Source organism: Peromyscus californicus, unplaced genomic scaffold (assembly GCF_007827085.1).
Source record: "Peromyscus californicus insignis strain IS unplaced genomic scaffold, ASM782708v3 Scaffold_13__1_contigs__length_99412109, whole genome shotgun sequence".
In the NCBI taxonomy this organism is placed as follows: Eukaryota; Metazoa; Chordata; class Mammalia; order Rodentia; family Cricetidae; genus Peromyscus; species Peromyscus californicus.
Genome location: NW_026294424.1, coordinates 86,198,028 through 86,209,673, shown reverse-complemented (window position 1 = coordinate 86,209,673; position 11,646 = coordinate 86,198,028). Strand labels below are relative to the sequence as shown.

Genomic DNA, 11,646 nt, shown 5'->3' with positions numbered 1-11,646 from the left:
TACAGTTGCCTGACTTCTTTGTTTACTTACAATGGCTTGCTTTTTCCTCGACTCTCCAGGCAAGCTTTATTTATTAAAACACTAATCAAATACCACCACATTTGGGCACAAATAAAATATCACCACAGCCATGCCTGTGCTTTTAAGCTTGGAGCCATCTCTCTGGCTCCAAGGTCTTTGGACAGAGGGTCTCACTCTGTATCCCAGGCTGGCCTGGATATGTAGTCCACCCTAGCTGATGACTGTATCTACATGCCCCAATATGCAATGTTGTCATTATAGTCATCTAGCTGTTCACTTTTTTCTTTCTTTTTTTTTTTTTTTTTTGGGGGGGGGGGGTTTTCGAGACAGGGTTTCTCTGTGTAGCTTTGCGCCTTTCCTGGATCTCGCGCTGTAGTCCAGGCTGGCCTCGAACTCACAGAGATCCGCCTGCCTCTGCCTCCCGAGTGCTGGGATTAAAGGCGTGCGCCACCACCGCCCCGCTCACTTTTTTTTTTTTTTTTTTTTTTTTTTGGTTTTTCGAGACAGGGTTTCTCTGTGTAGCTTTGCGCCTTTCCTGGAACTCGCTTATGGAGACCAGGCTGGCCTCGAACTCACAGAGATCCGCCTGGCTCTGCCTCCCGAGTGCTGGGATTAAAGGCGTGCGCCACCACCGCCCGGCCCGGCTCACTTTTTTATTTCTATCCAGAGTTCTTACAATTAGTTGGTGTAAGGGAGCCAGAAATAATAATGGCATTTAAGAAAAAACAAAACGAAACAAACTATCCGTCACTCTGCGTGTTTAGTAAAGATGTCAATGAAGAACAAAACTCATACCAAGTTATTTTATTGCTGTCTTATTGTGCTGAAAAGGGAGAATGTAATGGGTAGGCATAGGGACTTTTAAAAACACAATTAATAAAGAGATCACAACGGAAGACTTCCAAAACAGTTCCTTGGTTCAGTAGATGCTTGAAGCCAGTTGAGAGTCTTTCCAGACCCTGAAGCTAGCAGGGAGGCTAATGACTGAGGAAGACCCCAGAGGGAGAACACCCAAATCCAGAAGTCATGTTCCCTATTTACCGCTAGCAAGGACAAAGTCTGAGCCCAAGGTCATAGACACAGCGCTCACCACATTCATGGCAGGGATCTGTGGAAAACAAGATCCTCTTGGGCTGCCTCAAGGGTCTGAGTGTATCCATGAGCTCAAGACAAAGTTGGGCAAATCTCTCTACCAAGATGTAACCGTAACCATCATAACATTGCAGAGGGGCAGGGTACTGCTCCACACTCATCTTGGTCAAGTTGGCTGTGTGACCCAAAAGGTCCTTCAGGGTGGGCATTGAAAAGTCATTGTCTAAAAGATTAACCTTGGTGAGCTTGGAACACTGGCTGAGGGCAGGGATGAGGTCAGTGAGCTGAGAGTCCTTGATCCTACAACCCTGCAAGTCCAGAGACTCCAGAGATTCTGCTACATTCTCTAGCAGCACTCCAAGAGGCTTGAGACATGAAGCAAATAACAAGATTCCTCTCAAGTCCAGATGTTTTAGCTGACGCAGGTTGTGGCTCAAGGGGAAATAATTCAAGTCGGACTGTGACAGGTGGTGACGAGTGATGGAGAGAGTCTCCAAGGGGTTCCTCAGGCACCTATGGACAGACAATGGGACTAGTTCAGGCAAAAGGTTCTGGAGAGTGTGTATACTGGGATTTAAGAAGAGGAAGATGGGGCACATGTCTCAAGGTCAGTTTGACTCTATGAACAATCAGAGTAACCGGGTGCTGCCTCTTGGAGTCTACTAAATCAAGTCACACCCACAACTCTCACCATACTTGTCCCCAGTCACTGGCAGGCCCCATGCACATGCTAATCCTTAGAGTGAACTAGAGAGGTTTGCTCTGGTAGCTGAGCCACCTCCCCATCCTTGCTTACCTGAGTATTTGTTCCATGTGGTCTTTGATAAAGAAGATGCCATTCATGGAGAGATGCTGCAGACAGTGGAGTTTGGAGAACTGAGCAATGACCTTGCTGATGCACTTCTCTTCTCTGTCTGCTGTCCTGATTCCAATCCCGAAAGCGTTCCTACAGACGCGTGCCAGGGAGAGTTTACAAAGACTTCTCATCTGTCCAAGGCAGGGAGCAAATCGTGCCAGTGTGGACACATCCCACCCCGTGTTCAGTTCCAGCTCCTCAATGTGTCCTGGGTGGAAAACATTCAAGATCTCTTTGACAGTGCACACAGACACAGTCCAGATCTTCATGTTCATACAGTGTATCTGTAGAAAGTCTTTTCTCTGCTGGACCCACTTCAAGAAGCATGCTTGCTCTTCATTCAGACGGAGCCTGAGGTAGAGGTCAGTTACCACCTTCAGATGCCGCCACCTCAGTGCATATCTGGGAAGGTCCTTCACTACAGGCCTCTCATCCACAGTCTCTGCTGAGCAGTCCCCATCCTCTCTTCCAGTCCATACATTCCAGAACGCATGTTGAACATTCCTCAGGTCGAGCACCTGAAGTTTCTCGCTCCTGTGGGTAAAACGTGTAAAGTGTCAGCAGACATGACAAGCCCCAACACCCAGCAAGTTTTCACTACACATCCCTAATGTCAGCTCTTCCCTCCTGCCAAGGTCTCTCCAGCACCAAGTGTCCAACGTAGGAACTCATGTGTGTCATGGAAGCTCCCCTGAGCTGCATGTGTGCAGCTGACCACTTTCCTTCCACTAAATTACTCTCCATTTCTACCTAGTCCCTTGTTAGTGGTTGTTGGAAAGCCAGGGATAGGCTCCTTCCTCTCTGGCTACATCTACTCTGTCCTCTAATCCATACTCAACTGTCCTTACTACAGGAAACAATAGGTTTCAAGGTCCCTGCATCCCAGCATGAAGCCTCTGACCCACCTGCAAAGCCGCTCTCCCTGACCCACGGTCTCTTCCACGTGCCCCTTGTGCTCAGTCTACAGTACTTGGTTGTTGCTTACCCGGGGTGAAACTCTCTTGTCAGCTGCATGTCTACTCCATCTAGCACAGCCTGGAAGGTTTCCAAGTTGGGGGTCTTCATCAACGTCCCCACAGGGAGGCAGGGGAAAGGCCAGGCTGCCACCATAGCCTTCACAATCCTAGTGTGTCTGCCATGGAAGGCGTCCTTGAACAGTGCTGGGAAGAGCGTCCAGGGCAGTTTCTGCAGAGCAGAGATGGCCAAGGCCTCATTTCTCAGGAGTGCCTGCCTTGCCAGCTTCATGAGTGTGGGTGGGGTTTGAACACTCATCATGAATGGTCTTCAGTCAGAAGGCTCCTGGGGAAGCATTCAGGTGAGAACATATCTTCAAGATAAAGTTTAGAAATCTTCCTCCCCCAGAACAGTAACCACTCAAGGTCAGATTTTATTGCTCTGGCAATGGTAGAGACCTCAACTTAAGCCGTTGTCCTCACTGGGAATGTAAATCTACACTTTCTCACTGGCATCATCGGAGCCTCTCTATTCCACTAATGGGTACATGATTTCCAGGTCACCATATGAGTGACCATTTTTTAAGAAAAAAAAAAAGCCTTTTGTGGTCAATGTTTAGCTTAGTTGATATGAAGGATAATGATGGTGTGGGTTCCTGCAGATTTCAGGCCACCCTGGGTCACAGAATCACAACATATTCCCCCCCTCCACAAAAAAACAAACCTTTTTGAAAAAGATGCAGACTAAAGCCTGAGTCAAGATAGAACTCACAAGCAATTCCAGCTACTGTGAGTCTGAAGCAGAGGAACTGCCAAAGAGGCTAAGATATGTGGTCTACAGGTCCACATGAGCCCTTGTTCCACAAAAACAAATAAAAACAGTAGTGTGAATGTACCACAGTATGAGGGAACATGCTAATAACCTCAGCACCCAGAGTCAGGAGGATCTTGATTTCCAGCCTCCGCAGAATTACAGGGCCAGTTCTAGGACAGCTTGAACAACAGAGGAAACCCTTGTCTCAAAACAATCAACAACCATAATGAAATCATAAACTACTATACAAAGACATTTGAGACGGAGGTAAAACTTCATTTAGACCTATACTCATTGTCTTCAATGTGTTCATCTGAAGAGACAGAAATGAAAATTTCCTGTTCTATCTTGATCTAAAAGTCCCTATATCAAACCGCATGACCCAAGGGAGGACAACTACTCACCAGTTCTTGGCACTGACCACAGTCTCTTTATCCCAGCTGAGGCAGGCCCTTCTTCCAGGCTCCAGGTCTCTGGGTATCTTCCATGGCTCTCCTGAAGCCTTTATATACCTTTCTGCTCACCCTCCCTATTGAAATCCTACCTTCCAACACCAAGCTGCAATTTGATTGGACGGCTCAGTCTCCACCCCTTTAATTCTACAGACAATATTCAATCATTTCATTGATTGAATCAGAACTCCTTGCGAAAACACCCACATTGCCCCTCAAATGTCTTGGATCAATATAAACATTCTACTTGTTAATTTACTACAAACACTGAGTTTGTTAATTTGTTCTTTTATTTGCTAATTTATTACTTGGTTTGGAATTTGTTACAGGGCCTGGGTCTTGCTCTGAAGTTAAGGTTATTTTGGGATTCTAACTCTTAGGAATCCTCCTGCCTCAACATCCTTCTTGCTTGGATTACTGTTATGAATCATCATGGGTCGCTGAACTTGATTAATGTGACAAAGGCCTGTAGATGTATCCAACCTTCTTATTAAATAATAAACACAGAACCAATGCAAAGAAGAAAGCCAAGAGGTCAGAGCTAAGAGCTAAAACCTTACCCTTCCTCCTGCGGTGGTCCTACCTCTCCGAACCAGAGCTACTCCTGTGTTAAAGTCTTTATATAGAGTTCCTGTCCTGCCTTCTCATTGGTTGTAAACCCAACCACATGACCGCCTCCTCACAGCCTGTCTGTATAGGCCTCCAGGTTTTCCATGATTGGTATTAAGATTAAAGGCATGTGTATCCAATAATGGCTGTATCCCTGAACACACAGAGACTTACCCAGCTCTGCCTACCAAGTGCTGGAATTACAAGCATACGCTACCACTGCCCTGCTTTCCTATGGCTTGCTAATAGCTCTGACCCCCGGGCAACTTTATTTATTAACATACAAATAACATTTTAATACAAATAAAATATCACCATAAAGGCCGAATGAGTTTGGGTCAGTTTGTGATTGAGCAAGTGTGCTGCCCTGACCTTCCTGAAGCACTCGCTGTTTCCTGGGGAACCAAGGGTGGCTCTCCTCAAAGCCACCTCTTCTGTTCTGTTCTGTTCCATGGGTGGAAAGCAGGTCTTACATGGCTCAGGCTGTCCTTGAGTTGACAACATGGCTGAAGATGAACTGACCCTCCTGTCTCCCACTCTTGAAGTCTGAGCTTAGAGGCAAGCCCTGGCTTGTCTGCTGCAGTCAGTGCTGGGAAGAGGACGCAGTGGATGCTGGGTAGTTAGTTCTCTACAAACTGAGTGCATCCCCAACACCCCAACCTCCATAGTAAGGGAATCAAACCATCCTTCTGCCTCACCCTTTTGAGTAGCTGCTACTTCAGTGTATTGACAGAGCATTGACAGTTTAGGGCTTGAGCACCAGAACATAATCCCGACTGACTTGGTGTTTTGTCCAGGGTCCATTGACGAAATGCTTTTGAATTATTTTTATGTCTAATATCAGTAACAGATTAAATCACAAACTGACCCAAACTCATTCGGCCTTTGTCACATTAATCAAGTTCAGCGACCCATGATGATTCATAACAGTAATCCAAGCAAGAAGGATGTTGAGGCAGGAGGATTCCTAAGAGTTAGAATCCCAAAATAACCTTAACTTCAGAGAAAGACCCAGGCCCTGTAACAAATTCCAAACCAAGTAATAAATTAGCAAATAAAAGAACAAATTAACAAACTCAGTGTTTGTAGTAAATTAACAAGTAGAATGTTTATATTGATCCAAGACATTTGAGGGGCAATGTGGGTGTTTTCGCAAGGAGTTCTGATTCAATCAATGAAATGATTGAATATTGTCTGTAGAATTAAAGGGGTGGAGACTGAGCCGTCCAATCAAATTGCAGCTTGGTGTTGGAAGGTAGGATTTCAATAGGGAGGATGAGCAGAAAGGTATATAAAGGCTTCTGGAGAGCCATGGAAGATCCTCAGAGACCTGGAGCCTGGAGGAAGCACCTGCCTCAGCTGGGATAACGAGACTGTGGTCAGTGCCAAGAACTGGTGAGTAGTTGTCCTCCCTTGGGTCATGCAGTTTGATATAGGGACCTTTAGATCAAGATAGGACAGGAAATTTTCATTTCTGTCTCTTCAGATGAACACATTGAAGACAATGAGTACAAGTGTGAAGTTTTACTTCCATCTCAAATGTCTTTGTACAATAGTTTGTGATTTCATTATGGTTGTTGATTGTTTTGAGACAAGGGTTTCCTCTGTTGTTCAAGCTGTCCTAGAACTGGCCCTGTAATTCTGCGGAGGCTGGAAATCAAGATCCTCCTGACTCTGGGTGCTGAGGTTATTAGCATGTTCCCTCATACTGTGGTACATTCACACTACTGTTTTTATTTGTTTTTGTGGAACAAGGGCTCATGTGGACCTGTAGACCACATATCTTAGCCTCTTTGGCAGTTCCTCTGCTTCAGACTCACAGTAGCTGGAATTGCTTGTGAGTTCTATCTTGACTCAGGCTTTAGTCTGCATCTTTTTCAAAAAGGTTTGTTTTTTGTGGAGGGGGGGAATATGTTGTGATTCTGTGACCCAGGGTGGCCTGAAATCTGCAGGAACCCACACCATCATTATCCTTCATATCAACTAAGCTAAACATTGACCACAAAAGGCTTTTTTTTTTCTTAAAAAATGGTCACTCATATGGTGACCTGGAAATCATGTACCCATTAGTGGAATAGAGAGGCTCCGATGATGCCAGTGAGAAAGTGTAGATTTACATTCCCAGTGAGGACAACGGCTTAAGTTGAGGTCTCTACCATTGCCAGAGCAATAAAATCTGACCTTGAGTGGTTACTGTTCTGGGGGAGGAAGATTTCTAAACTTTATCTTGAAGATATGTTCTCACCTGAATGCTTCCCCAGGAGCCTTCTGACTGAAGACCATTCATGATGAGTGTTCAAACCCCACCCACACTCATGAAGCTGGCAAGGCAGGCACTCCTGAGAAATGAGGCCTTGGCCATCTCTGCTCTGCAGAAACTGCCCTGGACGCTCTTCCCAGCACTGTTCAAGGACGCCTTCCATGGCAGACACACTAGGATTGTGAAGGCTATGGTGGCAGCCTGGCCTTTCCCCTGCCTCCCTGTGGGGACGTTGATGAAGACCCCCAACTTGGAAACCTTCCAGGCTGTGCTAGATGGAGTAGACATGCAGCTGACAAGAGAGTTTCACCCCGGGTAAGCAACAACCAAGTACTGTAGACTGAGCACAAGGGGCACGTGGAAGAGACCGTGGGTCAGGGAGAGCGGCTTTGCAGGTGGGTCAGAGGCTTCATGCTGGGATGCAGGGACCTTGAAACCTATTGTTTCCTGTAGTAAGGACAGTTGAGTATGGATTAGAGGACAGAGTAGATGTAGCCAGAGAGGAAGGAGCCTATCCCTGGCTTTCCAACAACCACTAACAAGGGACTAGGTAGAAATGGAGAGTAATTTAGTGGAAGGAAAGTGGTCAGCTGCACACATGCAGCTCAGGGGAGCTTCCATGACACACATGAGTTCCTACGTTGGACACTTGGTGCTGGAGAGACCTTGGCAGGAGGGACGAGCTGACATTAGGGATGTGTAGTGAAAACTTGCTGGGTGTTGGGGCTTGTCATGTCTGCTGACACTTTACACGTTTTACCCACAGGAGCGAGAAACTTCAGGTGCTCGACCTGAGGAATGTTCAACATGCGTTCTGGAATGTATGGACTGGAAGAGAGGATGGGGACTGCTCAGCAGAGACTGTGGATGAGAGGCCTGTAGTGAAGGACCTTCCCAGATATGCACTGAGGTGGCGGCATCTGAAGGTGGTAACTGACCTCTACCTCAGGCTCCGTCTGAATGAAGAGCAAGCATGCTTCTTGAAGTGGGCCCAGCAGAGAAAAGACTTTCTACAGATACACTGTATGAACATGAAGATCTGGACTGTGTCTGTGTGCACTGTCAAAGAGATCTTGAATGTTTTCCACCCAGGACACATTGAGGAGCTGGAACTGAACACGGGGTGGGATGTGTCCACACTGGCACGATTTGCTCCCTGCCTTGGACAGATGAGAAGTCTTTGTAAACTCTCCCTGGCACGCGTCTGTAGGAACGCTTTCGGGATTGGAATCAGGACAGCAGACAGAGAAGAGAAGTGCATCAGCAAGGTCATTGCTCAGTTCTCCAAACTCCACTGTCTGCAGCATCTCTCCATGAATGGCATCTTCTTTATCAAAGACCACATGGAACAAATACTCAGGTAAGCAAGGATGGGGAGGTGGCTCAGCTACCAGAGCAAACCTCTCTAGTTCACTCTAAGGATTAGCATGTGCATGGGGCCTGCCAGTGACTGGGGACAAGTATGGTGAGAGTTGTGGGTGTGACTTGATTTAGTAGACTCCAAGAGGCAGCACCCGGTTACTCTGATTGTTCATAGAGTCAAACTGACCTTGAGACATGTGCCCCATCTTCCTCTTCTTAAATCCCAGTATACACACTCTCCAGAACCTTTTGCCTGAACTAATCCCATTGTCTGTCCATAGGTGCCTGAGGAACCCCTTGGAGACTCTCTCCATCACTCGTCACCACCTGTCACAGTCCGACTTGAATTATTTCCCCTTGAGCCACAACCTGCGTCAGCTAAAACATCTGGACTTGAGAGGAACCTTGTTATTTGCTTCATGTCTCAAGCCTCTTGGAGTGCTGCTAGAGAATGTAGCAGAATCTCTGGAGTCTCTGGACTTGCAGGGTTGTAGGATCAAGGACTCTCAGCTCACTGACCTCATCCCTGCCCTCAGCCAGTGTTCCAAGCTCACCAAGGTTAATCTTTTAGACAATGACTTTTCCATGCCCACCCTGAAGGACCTTTTGGGTCACACAGCCAACTTGACCAAGATGAGTGTGGAGCAGTACCCTGCCCCTCTGCAATGTTATGATGATTACGGTTACATCTTGGTAGAGAGATTTGCCCAACTTTGTCTTGAGCTCATGGATACACTCAGACCCTTGAGGCAGCCCAAGAGGATCTTGTTTTCCATAGATCCCTGCCATGAATGTGGTGAGTGCTGTGTCTATGACCTTGGGCTCAGACTTTGTCCTTGCTAGCGGTAAATAGGGAACATGACTTCTGGATGTGGGTGTTCTCCCTTTGGGGTCTACCTCAATCATTAGCCTCCCTGCTAGCTTCAGGGTCTGGAAAGACTCTCAACTGGCTTCAAGCATCTACTGAACCAAGGAACTGTTTTGGAAGTCTTCCGTTGTGATCTCTTTATTAATTGTGTTTTTAAAAGTCCCTATGCCTACCCATTACATTCTCCCTTTTCAGCACAATAAGACAGCAATAAAATAACTTGGTATGAGTTTTGTTCTTCATTGACATCTTTACTAAACACGCAGAGTGATGGATAGTTTGTTTCGTTTTGTTTTTTCTTAAATGCCAATATTATTTCTGGCTCCCTTACACCAACTAATTGTAAGAACTCTGGATAGAAATAAAAAAGTGAGCCGGGCCGGGCGGTGGTGGCGCACGCCTTTAATCCCAGCACTCGGGAGGCAGAGCCAGGCGGATCTCTGTGAGTTCGAGGCCAGCCTGGTCTCCATAAGCGAGTTCCAGGAAAGGCGCAAAGCTACACAGAGAAACCCTGTCTCGAAAAACCAAAAAAAAAAAAAAAAAAAAGTGAGCGGGGCGGTGGTGGCGCACGCCTTTAATCCCAGCACTCGGGAGGCAGAGGCAGGCGGATCTCTGTGAGTTCGAGGCCAGCCTGGACTACAGCGCGAGATCCAGGAAAGGCGCAAAGCTACACAGAGAAACCCTGTCTCGAAAACCCGCCCCCCCCAAAAAAAAAAAAAAAAAGAAAGAAAAAAGTGAACAGATAGATGACTATAATGACAACATTGCATATTGGGGCATGTAGATACAGTCATCAGCTAGGGTGGACTACATATCCAGGCCAGCCTGGGATACAGAGTGAGACCCTCTGTCCAAAGACCTTGGAGCCAGAGAGATGGCTCCAAGCTTAAAAGCACAGGCATGGCTGTGGTGATATTTTATTTGTGCCCAAATGTGGTGGTATTTGATTAGTGTTTTAATAAATAAAGCTTGCCTGGAGAGTCGAGGAAAAAGCAAGCCATTGTAAGTAAACAAAGAAGTCAGGCAACTGTAGCACCTGCCTTTAATCCTATCAATTGGCAGGCAGGCATCTGTCTGGATCTCTGTGTGTTCAGGGCCACACTGGAAACAGAGCCAGGTGTGGTGGCACTTGCCTTAAATTCCAACACCAGTTAACCATGGATCTCTGTACAGACAGACAGGAACTGACAGAGCTGGGCATTAAAGAGGAAGTGATGTAACTGGACAGAGAGAGCAAATCAGATGGCAGAACAGCAAGGCATGTAGGTGTGGGTGGACAGGAAGTACCTCACATTTGGAAGCTGCAGATTTGGTGAGGTGATGTTAGCTTGTGGCTGTCCTATTCCTGTGATCTCTCTCAGGCTTTAATCCCTATGTCTGGCTCCATGATTTTTATTTAATGAGACCATTTAGAAATTCATCTACAATTGGTGCCCAGTGATTGTGGCAAGAATTCACTGAAAAGCTGCTTGTTCCAGGCCCCCTTTCTCAGGTCTGAGCTGCAAGGCTCAGGCTGAGCTGCACATGGCCAGAGTGTCTTTGGCTTTTTCTCTTGTGGTAGGTGGTGGGCTCTCTCTGGATTCCCATCTCAGACTGCTCCCACACTAGTTAGCTGATTTGAAATTCCCTCAGATTTCTACTGTTCTACACAGTCAACAGACTTGGTAAGTTAATTCAGATGTCTTAAAGGGTGAAATTAGTTTAAAGAGAATTGTTTCCCCACATTAAAAAATGAGAAACATTTTTACTATGGAAGGAATTGGCTCTCTGTTTGATAACACATTAGGCTGTCTGAAAGCAGAACAGTTAAATGAGAGGAAAATTAATATTGATGAGATGTACATAACATCAATTATAAATATTATTTGTTTGATCATTTTTATTTTAGCATTAAAATGGTTAGCCAGTTTAAGTGCCAACCTAAAAGCTTTAGAAAAATCTGTTAAAATGAATCACAGAGAAATTCAGATCCAGACAAAAGCATTTAAAGGTGAACATTTCTCAGGATTGACTTTAGAAAAACCTGTTAAAATGAATTATAGAGAAATTCAGACCTGGACAGAAGAATGTAAAGGTGAAATTATCTCAGGATTGAAGTATATGGTTACAGAGATACAGCCTCAGGTTACCAGACAGCAAATTTTAATCTACCCAGTAATCTTAGAGGAACTGCCAAATGCTCACAGTGTGAACAAGCTAACTGGACTCCAGTGGAAATGTTAGATTTAAGGAGATTTAAAGAAGGTATAGTATCATATGGCATGCATTCTTGATTTGTAAAGCAGATGTTAAACTCGTGGTCAACTTGTAATAGAATTATCCCTCAGGCTTAAAAAGAGTTAATTATAGGTGTCCTAGA

General features: G+C 45.7%; 2 protein-coding genes across 2 annotated transcripts; one reads left to right on the top strand and one right to left on the bottom strand.

Moving 5' to 3' along the window:
- Positions 1-1,064: 1,064 nt before the first annotated feature.
- On the bottom strand, positions 1,065-3,241 carry LOC128108807 (PRAME family member 12-like). Its single transcript, XM_052735842.1, has 3 exons — positions 2,955-3,241; positions 1,910-2,503; positions 1,065-1,626 (listed from the first exon to the last, which is right to left on the bottom strand). The coding sequence occupies exons 1-3, from the start codon at positions 3,239-3,241 to the stop codon at positions 1,065-1,067; spliced, it is 1,443 nt and encodes a 480-aa protein (XP_052591802.1).
- Positions 3,242-7,085: 3,844 nt separating this feature from the next.
- LOC128108806 (PRAME family member 12-like) lies at positions 7,086-9,262 on the top strand. Its single transcript, XM_052735841.1, has 3 exons — positions 7,086-7,372; positions 7,824-8,417; positions 8,701-9,262. Exons 1-3 carry the CDS (start codon positions 7,086-7,088, stop codon positions 9,260-9,262), a joined length of 1,443 nt encoding a protein of 480 aa, XP_052591801.1.
- The last annotated feature ends 2,384 nt before the right edge of the window (positions 9,263-11,646 follow it).